Genomic DNA, 16,601 nt, shown 5'->3' on the forward strand with positions numbered 1-16,601 from the left:
CCAGTGCACCATGCACACGTGTGGCTGGAGGTGGAGGGTGACTAGCAGAGCTCCATGCTCGACTATCGCACTGGCTGCTCTTTAGTTGTGCATTCCCCGCATGACCTGTGTCCTCGGGCCGCCTCCTCAGAGTACTCCTCTCCTGCTCCATGCATTGCTGCTCAGTCCGATGTCTGTTCTCCCCAGCCAGTGCAATTTTCCTGGCAACTATGGGGTGTGCCAGATGGTGGGCAGAGACCATGCAGATGGGAGCATGAATGTTCATGCAGCCGTGGCCAATTAGAAGGCATGCTGGGTGCATGTATTCATTTTCGACTGTCATCGCTGGCAGAGGATTGCACCAGGCCGGGGGAAGAGGCTTTGGCTCCCCCAGAAATTACTGTCATGTGTCTTCAGGTGGGCAACCTTAGGGCCTGGGGTCTGCGTGGCTGACCCTGGTCCTGCCATGGTTGACAGAGGGAAAGTCTACAGTCAATCTGGTCTGTTATGATGGAGACAGAAGGCTGCTGGTGGTGCTTCAGGAGCCTTGTGAGTACAGACACCCTAAGGAGCCTTAGACAGTTTACCCCCCTCTTTTGCTTTAAGTCAGCTGAGGGTCCACACAAAGGGAACACAGAATAATATTCTTAGAGCTTTGTCCAGAACCATACAGTACTTTACTAAGGGACATTGTTCAGTTCTGCAATCAGTTTGCTACTGCTGGAAATTAGTCCGTATCTGCCTTCTACAAGGCCTTCTGCCAAGTTTCACTAGGAAAGGAAGTTGGAGTCCTCATGTGAATAGTTCAGTTTTGAGTATCCTACTATATCCCTTCCGTACCCAAGACTGGTCATTGGAGAAACGAGCGGCAGTGAGTGTATGGACCTGGCCCTGTGAAGCTAGCTGGCTGTGGAGTAAAAGTGGGGAAGACCTGGGCAAACTACCAGAAGCTCCTGCTGGGGGAGCACTACACAAGGAATGTAAAAAGCATTTCTTACTACAAGAAAGAGGTAAAAGAAAAATGATGCTGGGACATGAGTTAAACTTGGCTAAGGCCTGTGCATAACCTTTAATTGCAGCAATTCATTTTGAAGGTTGAGGGAGATGACCCTCTAAAGTTCAGTAAGAAAACACTTACAGTCCTATCAAGCTGCTTAGAATCACTGCATCCATCCTATTTTTATGGCCCTTACCCTGCAAGAGCTGCCCCATTTTGGTGTTGCAGAAAACCAAAGCCCAATGGCGTTTCAGAAAAATCTAGAAGCTACCTAGTTTGTCTCCGGTCTGGCTAATGAACAATAGTAGAGTAATCCCCTGGAGAACACAGAGCATGACAACAGCCATTATAGCCTGTATAACCATATATATCAATCTAGCGTTACCTCCAATAATTCATCTCCAACTTGAATTCTTCCATCTCTTCCAGCAGGTCCGTCTGGATTTATGGCTACCACGAAGATACTCATCTGTAATCGGTCCTTATTACCCGCCAAACTGAGGCCAAGTCCATTTTTATCCTTCTCCAGCTCAACAATGTGCAGTTCCCCCGGAAGGTCGGCATATCTCTGCCTAATTTTCTCTAGTGGGACATGAAAGAAATAGAATTATCCATAAGTATACTATATATACATATATACACACACACACAAAATCTCTCAAAAGTGAGTACACCCCTCACATTTTGGTATATATTTTTATTCCATCTTTTCATGTGACAACACTGAAGAAATTACATTTTGCTACAATGTAAAGTAGAGAGTGTAAAGCTTGTATAAGGCCTCTTTCACACGGACGATCCGTTCAGGTCTGCCTGTCAGTTTTTTAGTTGGACCTGAACGGAAGCTCCATAGGCCACTGTGGAGTGACAGATGACATCCGACCCGCTCTGATCCGAAAAAGTGTGACGGAGGAAAACCCTACTTTTCCATCCATCTGTGGATCCGATGAAAACAGACTCTATGGTCCGTCTTCACCTGATCCCCCATAGGGGAGAGCGGCGCTCTGACAGGTCCATCCCTGCCCAGGGTGCAGAGACAGACCTGTCATTTGCCTGCTCAGCGGGGATCGACAGAGCGATCCCCCACTGAGCAGAGCGGGCTCCTTACACGAAGGAGCCCTAACAGTGTAAATTTGCTGTCCCCTCAAAATAACGCAACACACAGCCATTAATGTCTAAACCGCTGGCAACAAAAGTGATTACACCCCTAAGTGAAAATGTTCACTGGGCCCAACTAGCCATTTTCCCTCCTCGACGTCATGCGACTCGTTAGTGTTAGTGATCATGGGTGCAATGATTTCCAGGCTCCTGCAGGAAAAAATAAATGCACATTTTTTTTTTCCAAAAATATGTGCATTTATAATTTTTTCTGCAAAGGTGAACTTAGCCTTTACTGCAAATGCCGGCTCTGCTTCCTGCTTAATAATGCTGCTCAGCAATTGTGCCTTGCTAGTCCTCTTTTTCAATGCAAGTCAACTAGTCAGGTCTGACTTAGAGCTCATTTGGCTGTACTTCTCCCATGGATCACAGGAGTGCAGATCATTCCGTGACCCATTTTCAGCAGACAACGGGCTGACGTCACAGACCTGGGTCCAGGCTGGGGCAAGATTGCGACAATATGGGCTCTGGACCGGCACCTGGCTCAGTCTCTCAGCGAGCCGCTGAGAAGCTAAGCCAGCCGCTTCCGCTCCTTCACAGCCCAGCGCTCCAGTGCGCGCAGGGGCAGAGCAAAGAGCCGGTGACTAATAGTCATCAGCTCTCTGCTCAGGTTGCTCTGAGAACCAAGTGATTGGTGATGTTTGATTGCTCAGTTCTCAGTCTTAGAGCCAGCGGGGGACCAATGCTGCATCCACCCAGGTAAGTATGACTCTTTAAGACCCCTTTCACACTGGGGCGTTTTTCAGGCGCTTTAGCGTTAAAAAAAGTGCCTGTGAAGCGCTTGAAAGAAGCCTCATCTGCAATCCCAATGTGAAAGCCCAAGTGCTTTAAGAGCCCTTTCACAATGTCAGCACCTGAAAAACGCTCATAAAGCACCACTTAAACTAGCAATGCTTTACCAGCGTTTTTCGAGCGCTATTGGGGTGCTTTTAACCCCTGCTAGTGGCCAAATAAAGGGTTAAAAGCGCCCACAAATCACTGCTGCCAAAAGAGCTTTTCAGGCGTTTTGCAGGCGCTTCCCATTGATTTCAATGGGAAGGGGTGCTTTAGGAGCGTTATATTCACCGCTTCAAAAGCGCTGCAAAGAAGCTGCTTGCAGGACTTTTTTTGACGCCCTGCCAGCGCAGTTCCTCAGTTTGAAAGCACTCGGGTTTTCACATTGGGATTGCAGTTGCGGCTTCCTTCAGGCGCTTTTTTTTTTAAAGCTAAAGCGCCTGAAAAACGCTCCAGTGTGAAAGGGATCTCTGTGTGAAAGCACTCGGGCTTTTAAATTGGGATTGCAGTTGTGGCTTCTTTCAAGTGCTTTACAGCGCTTTTTTTTAAAACGCCTGAAAAACGACCCAGTGTGAAAGGGGTCTAAAAGAAAAAAAAAACATGGACCTTCTCTTTTAATGAAAACAACGTACTGATAATGTATCTCTGCGTTAGTGAGGGACTTCGCTAAAATACCAATCTTCTGGCAATAGGAGATATGACTAGCTAAATGCAAGAAGAAAAATGTCCACTTATCAAATGAGATTGTTGCTAGTATGGTCACGGAGCACGTCACCCTGACACACAACCACCACCAACTAACGATTCACCTTGTGCTTGCAAAGAACTAACGCACTGTAGAAATGTAGCAATCCTTTGGATCAATATCCTGGCTAGCCACGTCTGCCAATAAAATGACACTCAACACTACACAAGGTCTCTTACACGTGGCCGTTGCTATGGTTTTCAAGGCTGAACAGGTGGAAAAAAAAAATATATTGAAGGATGAAAGTATTAAAACGTTTAGAAGATGTAATTTGCTGTTTTATTAAATGCCGTAGTCTCAGCGAATGTCAATCCTTTGTCTAGCAACAGTTTCTATTTTTTTGCTGGACAAAGGATGGACATTGAGCCTGAAAGGCCCTTTGGAGCGTGTCATAAGGGGCAATAAAAGGGACGAGATGTCAACAAATGGCAGCCGGTGTACAGAAACTCAGTTCCTGAGGAAAGCCTCATTAAGGCACAAGACCCATACTCTTACCACAGATAGGCAAGACAACTGCACATGGTGCAAAAAGCCATGCCAAGACTCAGATCTTGACGCTAAACTCGAAGCAGATATAACAGACACGTGGAAGTCAATTTAAGCCTCTAAATGGCTTGAAATGATGTGAGAAAAGGTGTTTTTAAACCAAAAAGGATATTAAGACTTCAAAATAAATTCAATTGCTTGGTAACACAAATTGCTTATAAGCCAATCACATGGCAGCAACTCAATGCAGTTAGGCATCTAAACGTGGTGATGATGGCTTGCTAAAGTTCAAACCGAGTGTCAGAATGGAGAAGAAATGGGATTTAAGTGACTTTGAACGCGGCAAGCTTTTGGGTGGAGCTTCGATTTAATGACTAGGAACTCTCAAGTCCCTTAGAAAGTAGCACTTTGTGTAGTAAGGAGAATACAGGAGTATCTCCCACCCCACTGTAGACACTGATCCCAGTTCTACTGCCTGCAGGACTACTAGCCCACGCGGCTGCTCCAAAAAATCTCCCAGGGCAAGGGACAGGAAGGGTTCAGCACAACACTGTCTTCCAGAAAGGCTTGCTACATGCAGCAACGTTGTAGGTTGTATACAGGATTATCTCCAACACCACTAAAGACACTGATCCCAGCTCTACTGAATGCAGGTGTAACGACATATTCGGCGACCCATCGCAGTTTGCTACGGAAGTGATGTTCCGTCGCCGCCATCTTGCTACAACCCACACTCGTCCACAGTAAGGATACACCAAGAAGGGGGAAAAGCAGACATCTTGTTACACCCACCAGAGTTTTGCATTTTACACGTATTTATAACAGTAAAGTCAGTTTATATAGTGAAATACAAGACTTACAACTCCGGATAACTACTTAGATCTAGAATTTTAAAAGCAGCGGCAACCCTGCTCATCTCACAGGTTTGCTAATCTGACAGAAGTTTGTGGCTTTTATAATTAAACATCTAACCAGTCAGATGGTCCTGTCCTGTAGTCCTGTATTTCACTATAGAAACTCACTTTACGGTTATAAATACGTGTAAAATGCAAAACTCTGGTGGGTGTAACAAGATGACCCAGTAGACGACTGAGGTTGAAACGCGTAGGGCTAGCGTTTCCTGCTTCCCATATTGCTTTTCTTTTACAATTTATTAATTTTATCACGTGATTTTTTGTTTTTTATGTACTATATTTTTATAAATAAACCTTCAGTGGTCGAAACTTCACTATGCGAGGCATTGTGTTCATGCTTTCCCTTACATGGCGAGTCCCTCTGGAGCCATTTTGGACTAAATTATTTGGAGAGTGGTGGAGGTCCGTTGAAGCCTGTTGAGTTTCACATCCTGGCAAGCTGACTGAGAAGTTGGACAGTAAGGAGGGTGACGGCCAATCCGGAGGAGATCCACTATCCACGGCGTACTGGTCCCTTGAGGCTTTTGGAGCCTTTCTAAGCCTTTATGACACATTTGATGTATGGTATTTGTGTCCACCATTTCTGGTAAGAGTACCTACCTCTTTCTGTGAATACCCTGTTGATGTTTGAAAGTTCCCTGCAGTTTGGGTTAACGGAACATCTGAACCTTCTTCGTTCATTATTTACATTGTTGGACACTTTAGAGTCACTAGTTTAAAGACTATTTGCCACTATTATTATTTTTTATTAATTTTTTATATATTTTTTTGCTAACTCGAGCATCTAGTTCTGAAATGTGAAGTATGATATGCATTGTGTATGTTGCTACATATTAGTATTTCTCATTATTAACCCTATCGGGCTAACGAGTCACTTATTTTAGTTATTCACATTTAATCACACATTTGTATACGTTTTCCTAGCACTGCATTTTTTGTTGTATATTGTTATGTAACAAGATGTCTGCTTTCCCCCCTTCTTAGTGTATCCTTATAGTGGACGAGTGTGGGGTGTAGCAAGATGGCAGCGACGGAACGTCACTTCCGCAGAAAACTGTGATGGGTCGCCGAATATGTTGTTACACAGGAACTATCAGCCCATCTGGCTGCTTCTTCACTAACCCACTGGGCTGCAACTGAAGATCTCCCAGGGCAAGGCAAAGGAAAGATTTAAGCACAACGCTGTCTTCCAGAAAGGCTTGCTACATGTAGCAGACTCTACCCTTGTGAATCTGAGTGGGCTGATGTACTCACACTGTCCTCCTTGCTCTTCTTAGGCAAGTTTCCTTTCGAACCGTACTGCGGTCAGAACCCCCCAAGTCAGCCTGAACCAGGCTTCCAGAACCAGGCGGAGGCACCCGAGACAAGCCTGTATATGTCATCCGGCCTGACCTGCAATAAACTCTTGACCCAGATTCAAGACTTAACTTGAGCCAATAAATTGGCCTGCACTACTCTAGTAGCACACTAGAGCAGCCTTTTTCAACCAGGGTGCCTTCAGGTTCTTCAGGGGTGCCTTGGCAAAACACCTACAAATTGCCCCAAAATTGTATATATGCAGGCGTCTGGAAGGTTGTAATGGTGCACAATGAAAACCATCCACCTGCCAACAACCAATTACATAATTTGTTAAAAAGGAAATTAGGCACCTACACAGCATCCCTGTTTGACCTTCCCCTGCCCCTCTCCATCAGCACTAGGGTCACATTAGCTGAGTGAGGTGGAGAAACTGAGGGAGAAGAGAAATATTGGCATACTAGTCAGCAGGGCTGGTGCAAGGATCTTTGACACCCTAGGCGAAACAGTCCACCCGCTCCATGATTTCCCTGCCGGGCGGGAGGTCAGCTGACAGACCTCTCAATGCTCCCATCTCCGCCGAGCCCCGCCCCTCCGCTGCACTCACAGAGACACACAGCGCCGCTCCACAGGGACAGGCTGGAGCAAAGGAGTCCCGGAGTGGCGCTGTGAGATAAACCCGTGTGAGCACAGCGGGGCGCTCAGCAGGAAACATGGGGGATTGGTAGCGCCGACGGCACACCATGGGGAGCGAGCGATCAGTAGAGGAGAGCTGAGCTCACACTGGACAGAGGCCGTGGTTGCGCCCTAGGTGGTAGTGCGCCCCAGGCGGCTGCCTACTTCGCCTAGTGGTAGTGCCGGCCCTGCTAGTCAGTACCAGTATGCAAAAGTGTATTTGCTTTGGAAGAATAAATCACCTCTAATGTTGGGTGTCCTACATGTGTGGATGTTGCTATGCTTTGTCAAACCAGCCTTTCCCAACTTCTTCAACACACAGAAATGTGCAGTGTTAGTTTTCCGCCACACATAGCATTTTCCTTTTAGGCCAAAAAGTTAAATTTTGGTCTCATCTGACCAGAGAACCTTCTTCCACATGTTTGCTGTGTCCTCCACAAGGCTTCTCACAAACGGGACTTCTTATGGCTTTCTTTCAACAATGTCTTTCTTCTTGCCACTCTTCCATAAAAGGGCAGATTTGTGGAGAGACGACTAATAGTTGTCCCGTGGACAGATTCTCCCACCTGAGCTGTGGATCTCTGCAGCTCCTCCAGAGTTACCATGGGCCTCTTGGCGGCTTCTCTGATGAATGCTCTCCTTGCCCGGTCTGTCAGTTTAGGTGGACGGCCATGTCTTGGTAGGTTTGCAGTTGTGCCATACTCTCTGCATTTTCGGATGATGGATTGAACATGAGATGTTCAAAGCTTGGGATACCTTTTTTTCATAACCTAACCCTGCTTTAAACTTTTCCACAACTTTATCCCTGACCTGTCTGGTGTGTTCCTTGGCCTTACTGATGCCGTTTGTTCACTAAGGTTCTCTAACAAACCTCCGAGGGCTTCATAGAACAGCTGTATTTCTACAGAGATTCAATTACACACAGGTGTACCCTATTTTCTAATTAGGTGACTTCTGAAGGCAATTGGTTCCACTAGATTTTAGTTAGGGGCATCAGAGTAAAGGGGGCTGAATACAAATGCTTGTCACACTTTTCACACATATGTAAAAAAAAATTGGAAACCTTTTAGAATTTTCCTTTCACTTCACAATTATGTGCCACTTTGTGTTGGCCGATCACATAAAATCTAAATAAAATAAATTTATGTCTTTGATTGCAACATAGCAAAATGTCGAATATATGAAGAGGTATGAATACTTTTTCAAGGCACTGTATGTCTGTATTTTTCAGCAACACATCAAACCTTACCTCGAGTCACCGTTTTCAAAAGAATGAATGAAATGTCACTTTAACATTTCAATAAAAAATAAAAAGTAAACTGCCTTTTAACTGCGTGTTTCTTCCAGCACAGAACAGACACAAGTGAACACGACAAAATGTCAAATTGATTTTCTCAGAATAAAAAAATACTGATAGTTTTCATCCCCCCAAGTTTAATTTAAGGCATTCCTTTAAACCAGTACCAGAGGATTTCTAAAGATGAAACCTTAGAGTATGGAGCTAAACAACCAAGTAGAAGATTCAGGGAAAGAGGTCACAGGGATTAAGATCTTAGGAAGGCTAAAAAGAAAAAAAAAAGAAAAAAAAAAAGCAAGACGGGCTTAGAGCAATTACCTTGAATACAGTACAGGACAAGTAAAAAACGATTCCATTCATTACACGGCACACCCAGCAATCTACCGAGGTTGATTTTAGATCAGGTGGTATTTTTCGGCTAAGTAGTATTTTGTGAAATAGCAAAGTCTTTTGTATTTTTGGTAAACTTTTTTTTTTTCTGTGTCCCCCGTAGAAATAAATTTAACATACTTACGTAGCTGGATGCAGCATCTGTCCCCCGCCGACTCTACACTGAGAACCAAGTAATCAAACACCGCAAATAGCTTGGTTCCCAGAGTTCCCCGAGCAGAGAGCTGGTGACTGTTAGCCACCAGCTCTCTACTTTGCAACACCCCCCTCCCCCCCCGCACTCACTGGAGCGCTGGGCTGTGGAGGGGGCGGGAGCGGCCGGTCCGGGCATGTGGGTGGGTCCCGACCATATGGTCGCAATACTTGCCGAGCCTGAACCGGCTCTGTGACATCAGCCGACAGCGGACTTCAGCTTGTCTGCTGAAAAAGCGTCACAGGAGTGCAGAATGAACTGCACTCCTGTGATCCACAGGATAAGTATAGCCAAAAAAGCTTTGGCTGTATTTCTCCTTTAAATGTGTTTGTTTTAATAGAAGGCAGACTATGTACCTGCACTTGCCCCTATATTAGCCTTTTAGGCCACTTTCACACTGGGGCGGTTTTCAGGCGTTACAGCGCTAAAAATAGCGCCTGTGTAGCGCCTGAAAAAAACGGCCCCTTTTACTCCAGTGTGAAACCCATCAGGGTTTACTTCCTCTTTAATCACCATTCATCTTCTAATGAAAAAAGGCCACGTGTGTCCACTATGAAAACCAAATCTGTGCCACCGTCACCAAGCAGAATGGCCACTCACCAGACGTCACCAACCAGTAAGCCTTCGATTCATTCAACGGATAACCAATCCTTAATGCACTTCTCCCGTTAGCAATTCCTCAGTGTCCGTATATTCATACAAAATTAGATAGAACCAATATAGTGTAAAACCGTTTCAACTTTAATGGGTGTCGGCCAATAGACACACTGAAATGTGAGTGCAATATGTTTTTATTGATTTCCCATTAAAGTTGAAACGAGAATCCATCTTCTCGGTGGGTCTCGCTGCTCCGCCGCTGTCATTCGGCAAAGCCGCGATGACGTCACTCCCGCACATGGGAGCCATCATGCGCGGCATATTCGCCATTGACGGTGCTGCGCTCAGTGCGCCTGCGCGCCGCTGTCTACGGTGCATGCGCCACAGACAGCGGTGCCTGTCTTTTGGCAAATATCTCCTAAACCGTGTAGGTTTAGGAGATATTTCTTGGACCTACAGGTAAGCCTTAATCTAGACTTACCTGTAGGTCAAAGTGTGTTGTAAGGGTTTACAACCACATTAAGGATAAAAGGGGGTAGGTTGAGCGGCAGTACATCTTGATTTTTGGTATAACAGGCTATTGCTCTAATCCGAGTGCCGTGTCAAATTTTTCACAAGTGTCGGAAAGGAAATAGTAGGCATTCTGGAGGACCACCCGTCTATTAGGTACACCAACAGCGTCCTCAGATGTCTGGAGACACCATGAAACAAGAAGCAAGTTATTCATTTGTAAAATGTCTGCCTTTATTAGTGTTGCAACTTATATTGGGTTCAACATACCAATAAAAAGATGAGAGGGGGGAGTGGTTAGTAAATTATGTATTTGTATAGAAATATATACGTAGTTATTAATGAATGAAATACTTATATAGCGCACAATGCGAACTGAATCGCCTCTAGGCGCTGTGGCGAGCTTTGATCATCTGCTAAAAGAGGAAGGTCTTGAGTTTTTTCCTAAAAGCCAGGCGATTTTCTTCCAGGCGGATGTTGATTGGTAGAGCATTCCATAGCCGAGGCACTTGGGCAGCGAATCTCCGATCCCCCTTGGATTTATACCGGGCTTTGGGCACGAGGAGGAGGTTTTTGTTGGCTGATCGAAGACTGCGGTTTGGTGTGTAATGATTTATTTTCTCCATTAGGTATTGCAGAGCTTCTCTATGCACGCATTTGTGGGTGAGGCAAAGGGTCTTGAATGTGATCCGATTTTTTACGGTTAGCCAATGTAAGCTCCTCAGTGAAGGACAAATGGATTCCCAGGGTTTCTTTCCTGTTATCAGCCTTGCCGCCGTGTTTTGGATCAGTTGTAATCGCGCAAGTTGATATTGTGGTAATCCTATGTAAAGCAAATTTGCGTAGTCCAGTCGTGAATTAATGATTGTTCCAACTACCACTGCTTTGTCATTCTTTGGGATGAAAGGGATGAGTCTGCGAAGCATGCGCAGCAGATGGTGAGATCGACTGACTACTGCTCCTATTTGCACATCCATTGACATTTGTGCGTCTAAAATAACCCCGAGACTCTTGGCTTTGGTCTTTGGGGAGATAGTCTGCCCAAAGACGGTTGGTGGAGACCAGGAGGTTTTGGTTGCGGACTTATGATTTGGGTGTAAGATAAGAAGCTCTGTCTTTGATTCGTTCAGCTGGAGGGAGTTGGTGGTCATCCAGTCCTCTATTGATTTGAAGCAGTTTTCAAGTTGTTGTTGTTGGTGATCTTTTTTTCCATTGATCCGGAAATAAAGTTGCGTGTTGTCGGCGTAAGAGTGGAAGCAGAGATCTGAGCATCTGATGATTTGAAGGAGTGGGCGAATGTAAATGTTGAAGAGAACGGGTGACAACGGAGAGCCTTGAGGGACTCTGCAGGTGACTGCCCGATTTTCGGAGAGGAATTTTCATAGTTTCACTGTCTGTGACCGATTCCCTAGGAAGGACGCGAGCCATTGGAGATCTATGTCTTGGACTCCGGCTACTTCTGTGAGGCGAACGAGTAGAGTATTGTGATCTACTGTATCAAACGCTGCATTTAGGTCTAGCAGTGCGAGGAGACACGACTTTCCGTCATCTGCTGCTTCGAGGGAGTCATCCCAAATCTTGAGGAGAGCTGTTTCTGCTCCATGACCCGGACGGAAGCCTGATTGTTATACGGTTATACAAGACAGTAACCCTCCAAGATACTTCATCATGTGTTAACACGGGTCAACAGACTGTCTGGTTATGAGTCATAAGTCATGCATCCTGTCCAATTGCCTACCAACCCACAATGACGTATATATAGAGTGCAGTGCTTGTGCAGGCATCTTCCTAAGCATTCTGTTATACCGTAGTTGCAAACTTAAGCTATCCTGTATAGTGAAATAGCAGAGCATATCAAAGCATAGCAGTCACCATGGTTTGGGCATATTACTACTGTTCCAGCTGGGTTTCGCCAAGTGAGTGCTGGAGGAAGAAGCGGAGTATATTATATATATATATATAGAGAGAGAGAGACTTTATATAGGAAGAGTTGTCTCTGAAGTTGTCGCGAAGTCAAGTTGGCATCTCATAATCTCCAATCGCTATCCAAGTTTATATCCCTCAATAACACAAGAAAATACAAAGTCGTGGACTGTTCTCTGACTCGGAGTGCCTGGGGAAATACCGTGTGCCTGGCTGGGCAAGGCGGGGGATTCCTGTTACTTGCGGCTCTTTAAGGGGTGCTCTACACTTTCAACCCATCAACTTCAGGGGCAACACAATCTGATGCCCAATATATCCCACCCACGAGATCATCAATATTATTCACTATACCGGTCAGTGGTCATAACGTTATGGCTGATCAGTGTATACAGACCATGATTTGTATATATAGATGTCAGCTGCCTAGATCAGAGTATCTGCTGATCAGTTCTGCCAGGCAGTCACATCTACGGGAGCATTTTTCATCATCTGCTCAGTCTGAATCATCCGGGTGTGTGATATTTCTATGATAACGGAGACAAATGATACTGTCGTGATTCTACAGAAGGTCCATAACACACAACACAACAGTCACACCGAAGACACTTTATTAAACCCGAGGGGCGGCAGCAGCAAAGGGCGATTATGACAAAAGGGCTGTAGTGCTAACACTGCGGCGCTGGGCGATAACGACTTGTATAGGATGGGAAAGGTTAATGTCCACATTAAATATATAATGACAGAAAAGCCGGCTTCTCACTGGAAGAGGAGAAAGGACAATTGGAGAGCAAAGTACTTGGCTCCAGACAGATTATAGAGAACTCAAGGGGAGAATTTCACTGCCGCATATATGTCCAGGATACAGAATAATCCGAATAAGTCCTGGTCTTTGCATCCCGGCAACATTGTCGCTGTTATCACAATGCAGCCTTTTTACTATAGAGCGGTGACATCACTGAGAATACAGCCTATCCATTCATTAGAGACCAGTGACATCACTGAGAATACAGCCTATCCATTCATTAGAGACCAGTGACATCACTGAGAATGCAGCCTATCCATTTACTAAAAATCTGTGATATCACTGATAACACTGATAGGTAATCCATTCACTAGAGAGCAGTGACACGGAGGATAGAGCCCCCTCACTAAAGACTGGGGACAACCCCTAAAATGCAATGTATCCGTTTAGCACACATATACACGTTTATATTCCAGTGGTGTGTTCAGCTGCTGGGCCGGGGCTTTTCGGTAAAGTCTTGCTCTGACTGCACAGTCCTCAGGTAGAGAGATTAAACAATTCTGTGTTCCGTATTTCTCAGCGTGATTTATTCCCCTCCTGAATGTGCGAAATGCAGAACTTTATTTTATCTCTGTATTATTGATGATGGTCTAAATAACTGCAGCGAACCGCGCCGACACCCGCACATCCCCCCCCCACACACACACAGACAGCCCCCTCCCACCCACACCCCCCCCACACACACACACACACACACAACCCCCCCCACACACAACCCCCCCCCCACACACACAACCCCCCCTACACACACCCACACACACACACACACAACCCCCCCACACACACAACCCCCCCCCCCACACACAACCCCCCCCCCCACACACACACACACACACACACAACTCCCCCACCACACACACACAGACAGCCCCCCCCCCACACACACACACCCCCACACACACACACAACCCCCCCCCCACACAACCCCCCCTACACACACCCACACACACAACCCCCCCACACACACAACCCCCCCCCACCCACACACACAACCCCCCCCACACACAACCCCCCCCCCCCACACACACAACCCCCCCCACACACAACCCCCCCCCCACACACACACACAACCCCCCCCACACACACACACAACCCCCCCCCACACACACACACAACCCCCCCCCACACACACACACACCCCCCCCCACACACACACTCACAACCCCCCCCACACACACACACACACACACACCCCCCCCCCCACACACACCCCCCCCCCCCCACACACCCCCCCCCCCCCCCCACACACACACACACACACCCCCCCCCCACACACACACACCCCCCCCCACACACACACACCCCCCCCCCCCCACACACCCCCCCCCCCACACACACACACCCCCCCCCCCCCCACACACACACACACACACCCCCCCCCCCACACACACACCCCCCCCCCCCCCACACACACACACACACACCCCCCCACACACACACACACACCCCCCCCCCACACACACACACCCCCCCCCCCCCCCACACACCCCCCCCCCCCCCCCCCCACACACACACACACAACCCCCCACACACACACACACAACCCCCACACACACACACACAACCCCCCCACACACACACACAACCCCCCCACACACACAACCCCCCCCACACACACAACCCCCCCACACACACACACAACCCCCCCCACACACAACCCCCCCCACACACACACAACCCCCCCCACACACACACAACCCCCCCCCACACACACACAACCCCCCCCACACACACACAACCCCCCCACACACGCACACACACAACCCCCCACACACACACAACCCCCCCCCACACACACACACACAACCCCCCCACACACACACACACAACCCCCCCACACACACACAACCCCCCCACACACACACACACACAACCCCCCCCACACACATACACACAACCCCCCCCACACACATACACACAACCCCCCCCCACACACATACATACAACCCCCCCCCACACACACACACAACCCCCCCACACACACACAACCCCCCCCCCCACACACACACACAACCCCCCCCCCCCACACACACACACAACCCCCCCCCACACACACACACACAACCCCCCCCACACACACACACACAACCCCCCCCACACACATACACACAACCCCCCCCACACACAACCCCCCCCCCACACACAACCCCCCCCCCCCCCCACACACACACAACCCCCCCCACACACACACACACAACCCCCCCACACACACATACACACAACCCCCCCCACACACATACATACAACCCCCCCACACACAACCCCCCCACACACACACACACAACCCCCCCACACACACACACACAACCCCCCACACACACACACACAACCCCCCCCCCCACACACACACACACAACCCCCCCACACACATACATACAACCCCCCCACACACAACCCCCCCCCACACACAACCCCCCCCCCCACACACACACAACCCCCCCACACACACACACAACCCCCCCCACACACATACACACAACCCCCCCCACACACACCCCCCCCACACACAACCCCCCCACACACAACCCCCCCACACACACACAACCCCCCCCCCCCCCCCCACACACACACACACACAACCCTCCCCCCCACACACACACACAACCCCCGCCCCACACACACACACACACACACACAACCCTCCCCCCCACACACACACACACACAACCCTCCCCCCCACACACACACACAACCCCCGCCCCACACACACACACAACCCCCGCCCCACACACACACACAACCCCCGCCCCACACACAACCCCCGCCCCACACACAACCCCCGCCCCACACACATACACACACACAACCCCCCCCACACACATACACACACACAACCCCCCCCACACACACACACAACCCCCCACACACACACACACACACACACACAAGCCCCCCACACACACACAAGCCCCCCCACACACACACACAAGCCCCCCCACACACACACACAAGCCCCCCCACACACAAGCCCCCCCACACACACACACACAAGCCCCCCCACACACACACACACACAAGCCCCCCCACACACACACAAGCCCCCCCACACACACAAGCCCCCCCCCCCACACACATGCGCACACACACATACACTATACCAGCAGTAAAAGTGGCACTTTGCAGAAGCACACCCCCAGATTACTAATGAAGGAGAAGAGTGTGTAGGGGGCCCCTGTGTAACATGTCTATATTCCACCGAACACAGATGACCTGACAGCACAGCAGGATCCAGGGCTATAATAGGCAGTGCATCATATTGTAACAAGATAATTAAAGCCTGCGGAGGACACGACAGTTTTTCACGCTGTCTGTGGAGTAATTTGCGATATCCGGGCCCCAGAGGAGATAAAGGCACAAAGCTGAGCTCTATTGATCTCCCAGGAGAGGAGCACAGAGGCGAGGAGAGGTGACAAACTCCTTTTTTTATTTTTCCACCTGCAATGAAATCTGCGGTCAGAGCCGCCTCAGTGGTTAGCCTGCGGTCCTACACTGCGGGGACTTAATCACTTCTATGACTTAGAAAACGACTGTGTGCGTGCGAGGGATTTAAAGCACATTTCCACTTTTGCAAAGCAAGCTGTAATTTGCGGGAACAGAGCCCCGGGGAGTCACTTAGGAAATAAAACCCTGTCTGGAAATTATACAGTATCCTATATACATGTGAAGCCTATAGGACACGGATCGAGTTTACAGATCCAGGGTAACATTTCAGCCAGCTATCCAGAGAATGATCAGGATGCCCCCGAGGATTCTAGACCAATTAGGCTTTCTAGCAAATGCTGTTGGGATTCACATACAAACCATTTAAATCAAGCCCTGAAGAAGGGGAGGCTTTCCCCCGAAACATGTTGGCTACATCTGAAGT

General features: G+C 48.3%; 1 protein-coding gene across 3 annotated transcripts in view; it reads right to left on the reverse strand.

Annotated features, from left to right (window-relative positions):
• The window catches only part of PATJ (PATJ crumbs cell polarity complex component), a 400,698-nt gene that overhangs the window by 153,570 nt on the left and 230,527 nt on the right, over positions 1-16,601 (reverse strand). For all 3 annotated transcript variants that reach the window (XM_077450582.1, XM_077450581.1, XM_077450580.1), the window contains one exon: positions 1,362-1,558. In XM_077450582.1, the coding sequence (XP_077306708.1) occupies positions 1,362-1,558 (197 nt within the window). The remainder of the gene's footprint in view (positions 1-1,361; positions 1,559-16,601) is intronic.

The sequence above is a fragment of the Lithobates pipiens genome, unplaced genomic scaffold, assembly GCF_037356315.1.
Source record: "Lithobates pipiens isolate NorthernLeopardFrog02 unplaced genomic scaffold, aLitPip1_a1.2 Scaffold_23, whole genome shotgun sequence".
NCBI classification, from domain to species: Eukaryota; Metazoa; Chordata; class Amphibia; order Anura; family Ranidae; genus Lithobates; species Lithobates pipiens.